Source organism: Heloderma suspectum, chromosome 7 (genome assembly GCF_057233095.1).
Source record: "Heloderma suspectum isolate Gila_16-S chromosome 7, 16-S_ref, whole genome shotgun sequence".
In the NCBI taxonomy this organism is placed as follows: Eukaryota; Metazoa; Chordata; class Lepidosauria; order Squamata; family Helodermatidae; genus Heloderma; species Heloderma suspectum.
Genome location: NC_139464.1, coordinates 103,740,116 through 103,745,017, shown reverse-complemented (window position 1 = coordinate 103,745,017; position 4,902 = coordinate 103,740,116). Strand labels below are relative to the sequence as shown.

General features: G+C 38.6%; 1 protein-coding gene across 2 annotated transcripts in view; it reads left to right on the top strand.

The window, feature by feature from the left end:
• Positions 1–4,902, top strand: part of CBLL1 (Cbl proto-oncogene like 1) — a 35,731-nt gene that overhangs the window by 402 nt on the left and 30,427 nt on the right. For both annotated transcript variants that reach the window (XM_084811037.1, XM_084811034.1), the window contains exon 2: positions 1,029–1,192. In XM_084811037.1, coding sequence (XP_084667163.1) covers positions 1,150–1,192 — 43 coding nt within the window. In that variant the 5' untranslated portion in view covers positions 1,029–1,149. The remainder of the gene's footprint in view (positions 1–1,028; positions 1,193–4,902) is intronic.

Genomic DNA, 4,902 nt, shown 5'->3' with positions numbered 1-4,902 from the left:
GTAAGCACACAGGAGGGTTGTAGCCTAACAATACAAACCTATACGTGTCGACTCAGAACTCGCACTGAGTTCAGGGGTGTTTATTCCCAAATAAGATGGCATAAGATTGTAGGTAAACCCTCCCAGGAAGGAAGGGACAATTGGCTTGGAGATGCAAGGCGTTTGAGGTGGTCGGATGGACTGTCTCGCTTCAGGTGAACCAATCCATCCGTTTTTGATGCTGCCCTACATTAAAAACAACAGCAACCCAGCCATATAAGCGAACCAGCATAGGAAGGAGAAGGCTGGGATCAGCAGTGCGGTTAGGTCATTTTAGGGTGCTTCCATATGTGGCTTTTATTGCGCTATCATCCTACCTCATCCACAGACTCTTACCTGGGGTCCAGACCTAGTTGTTTTCAAATTGTGACCTGATTTGTAACAGTTTCCGGAGCAGTAGCCGTGTTCGTCTCTGCAGCAAAAACAACAACGTTGTGTGGCGCTGTAAAGATTTAACAAATTTATTCTGGCATAAGCTTTTCTGGACACTGACCAGTTCATCAGATGCAACTGATGAAAAAGACAGTGACCACAAAAGCTTATCCAGAATAAATGTATTAGGTGTCACAATAATACACTAAAGAGGAAAATATGGAAAAAAGCTGCATATTGCCTTTTGATTGGTAGCTCTACAATCCATCTGTCTGAAAGCACCCTTAGACTCAGGTCTTAAGAGATTCCCTCTCATTAGATGATAATTTACTTCAAAATGTGGCAAACCCTGCTAATAACTCATTCTTCTGAGTGGGACCCTAGACATCCCCCAAAGTCCTGCCTTGATGGGCTGGAACCATTTATTTATATACAATAGTTATTTTAAATAATACAGTACCCCTCTTTATCTAACAAGATTCCCAAGCAGTAAACAATAACATAAAGAAAAAAACACTCTAAAATACAGAATTAAAATATTTAAAGTCTGATTATATCAATAAAACTGTGGCTGGTTGATCAGGGAAGCCTTGTTTAAATAAAAATGTCTTCAACAGGTGCCAAAAACAACCAGCATCTGTTCCTGCCTGACATCAACTGGCAGGGAGTTCCACAGAGAGGGAGCCAATACACCGAAGGCTGTACTCGGAGTGGACCCTGAACAGACCACAGGTCCACATGGAACTACCTCATCTGATGACCTCAATGACAGGGCAGGCTGGTAAGGGAAGACACCATCTCTGGGAAAACCGTTCTCCCAGGCTTGCTAGGTTTTTACTTGCTGGTAATTTTACATAGTGAAAAGCATTCAGAAATGATGCCTTTACTTGCAGCCTGAATTAGCACATTCTATTCTACCATGACAGCATTCTGCCACTTCATATTGGAGGACATGTAGACAAGGCCTGAGTCTCTTTATGAAGCCTCCCTCTAAATTGGTGTCTTTGAACCTAGTTCACACATAACATCATTTAGGTATAGAGAGGTATTGTCAGATTTAGAGTCCACAGGCTGTTATTATATCACAGAGTTCTCCCATTTATAAAGAAAAACAAAACTCCTGCAGGTGTTTGGGTGCGTGCTCTCTCTCTCTCTCTCTTTGCCTAATCTGTACTGACAAGTCCTCAGAATTACTCAGTTTCCAAGGAGAGACTTACCTAGATTACCCTTTACACACTCAGGAGAAAAGCACATATACTTACCCAAAATGTCTTGGACAACTATTAGCTTGTCCTTACGTATGCCAATAATAAATGTGACAGGCAGAAATTCAACAGGTCAGCTTTCCCCATAGTGATGCAAGCATGCTGGAAAAGTTTTACCTGCTTAATTCCTTCCTTTCGTGCAGTTTGTTATGCTTTCATGCATAGGAACATTGTCAGAAAAAAGGTGGAACCCTATTAAAACATTTTAGAAAATCTAAGCACCAAATCACAGTCTATTCATTCTTTAACTCATGTCAAAAAACGGTGCATTGTACTACTTGACCATGTAGTAAAGTAAATGTATATGCTCTGCCATGCACCCAGATTGCATAGTAAGCAGATGTCATAAGAACAGCCATGTTGAATCAGACCAAAGGCATATCTAGTCCAGCATTCTGTTCACTGTCACCAACCAGTTGCCTGTTCAACATGTCATCACATGCTAAGTCTTTGCCATGCTTCCAGCTGGAATTCACACTGGTTTTGCCGTGCATTTAGAAATAATTTTTCCAATGAGCCCTTGAGGGCCGATCTCACACATATCAGATACTAGTCTATAATGGTTCTCAACCTATTAAGGTTGAGGCAAGTAACTTGAAATCAATATATAGCCAGTAACATTACTTTCTATGGACAGACACTAAAAGGTTAAGGAATTCAACATAACCAATTGAATCAGAATAACTGTAATTATACTTTTGTTGAAATTAAATATTACAACATTGTCAGAAGTATTATAGGTAGATAATAAGAAATATCTTTTGTTTATCCCACACTGTATGACGTAGTCCAAGGCACCTGGCAGTAGTTGTCCACCATTGTAGAAAGAAGCTCTGTTTTTAACTTTTACCCCAGCATGACCTGAATGTGTGGACACAGTAGTCATTATATAAATATCTGAACATTCTCATGTCATATTAACTATAAAAGGAAATACTATATGTATGGATTGTTGAGTTGTATCCTTTCCACTATAATGTTGCATATGCAGACAAGCTAGCATGCGGTAAAAATAGATATATCTCACAATAATACTTGATATTTACATAGATTTTTAATAATCCTTAGTTTTCAATAAACCTTACAATAACCATGTATAATAGGTCAGTATTATAATCTCCACATTTTTCAACAAAGTTAACAGAACTAGTAAGACCATTCAGTTGCTGTACTGTATCCTTTAGTTTGTCAATTTCAGCTATATCTAAAACCTTAAATTACTGTAATAGTTGGCATCTATACAACTTTCCAGTAGTGTACTAAAATAAGTTTTGCTGCAACCAACAAATTTTGCAATAATTTAATTACAGCTTGATAATCATAAATGTTTTTAAAGTTAACATTCCAAATTTAAACCCAAACTGTATTATTTAAAATACACATACATTTTAAAATATCAAAACTATTATTTTATACAATTTATTCTGCCTGGGTTGGGTTTTTAACTGCTAAAGCCAATAGAGATATATCTAGAGTCAGTTTTGTCCTATATTTATTCCAGGCTATCAACAACTGCTTTAATAATTCTTTCCCATTTCTTTTATCATTCTCTAGCAAAGAATCTAAATGACTTGGTACTAATAATTTTTCCAACCATAAACCAGGATCTGATTTATTTAAAGGCATCTATAATCCATGCCTTTGATTGGTGTTATCTCCTAATACTGCAATAGGCTAGGAACGGCATAATCTCCATGAGAAACAGGTCTCTGCATTGTGTGTACTTATTATCTGAGTCCATTTACCAGCCCAACCAAGCTGATTCAACATCTTATTCCAGTTTTTCACTTCTCAAATAGTCAACCAACAGCAGCTCTATTCCCAGTATATTTCTCTCCACACCATACCTTGACCACAGCTACTCCAGCTCTATCACCCTGAGCTACCCTTCTATTCTCTGCCCATTCTCCCTGGAACTCCCTCTCAGAACACTGAAATGGTAACATCTCTCTTACTGGATATTGAAATACAAGGGAGTGAGGCCCTCTTGTTCTCTACAGGATATTCAACTACAGTCCTGAGACCACTTACCCTGGAGTTGTCTGGCTGGCAAAGTTAATCATGGGTTGTTTGAAGACAGATCTTTAGAATGGGAATATGGACAGTAACAACTGTGTATGAGTAAACAAGTATGTCTAGATCGATGCAATTAAGACAGATGCTCTCCTACTCCTGTTTCTGGTGCACCCTTCTTAATTATATCTCTCCATGCAAAAGAGTACTCAGCCTTTAATCACCTGGAGTTTCACATTCACTGGTGGATTAGAATCTCATTGCACCCATAAACATTAGAAGGATGTGGGGAAAATCCACCATTTTACCTCTGGCCTTCAATTGTGAGTGCAATAGAATAGTTAAAGTGTTTGTAAGGGGTAAGGAATCTACATTAAGTGATCTTGGCCATGCACCCTTCATTGACTAGGAATACAGTTCTGTGCATGTTTACTTATTAGCAAGTCCCGTTGAGTTAAACTGGTCTTACAAGGGTGAATAGGATTGTAACCATATAGCATAAGCTATGTCTGCTTACTCAAGTTCCACGGTGTTCAATGGTTACTCAGTATTTATTTAGAAAAGTTTATTCAGAAGTCCTCCTAAATTCAGTGGGGCTTAATCCCAGGTAAGTGTTGCAGAATTGCAGCCTTTAGTTTCCTGCTTATCTATCCAAATCCATGAAAGTTCTTCCTTCCTAGTGCCTCTGGTTAGTCACCTCTGAGGCCATTCAAATGTTTTGTTTCCAGCTGCAGTATTTCTCATGAACATATGTAATTTTCATTAAAGTGTCAGAGGCACTGTCTCTAAGCTGGGGTGGTGGTGGCAGGAAGTGAACAGGAGCAATTCTTTAAAACACAGGTACTCAACCTATTTATGTGGATAATTTATTCCTTAGCTCATTTTAACTGCTTATCAAGCATTCTAATCTATTAGGCCCAGGCATAGCTGCATGATGGTACTTTAAGCCCACACATACTGCAGTGCCTAATTCCACACCCTTCTATTTGGTCAATGAGTGCAAGCATGGGACCATTACATAGGCATGTTACATACGTAACAGTGTGGGAATAACCAGGCTAATTTCCTACAATTTTGGTTGTGTTCTTTTCACCAAAGTGTGGGGCAGACATGGGGACAATGAACATTTCAGTACAAAATTAGGGGTAGCACTGGTCAATCCAAAATAAGATCTTGTGTATTCACCTTTATAAATCAAGAAACATTCTTTCCT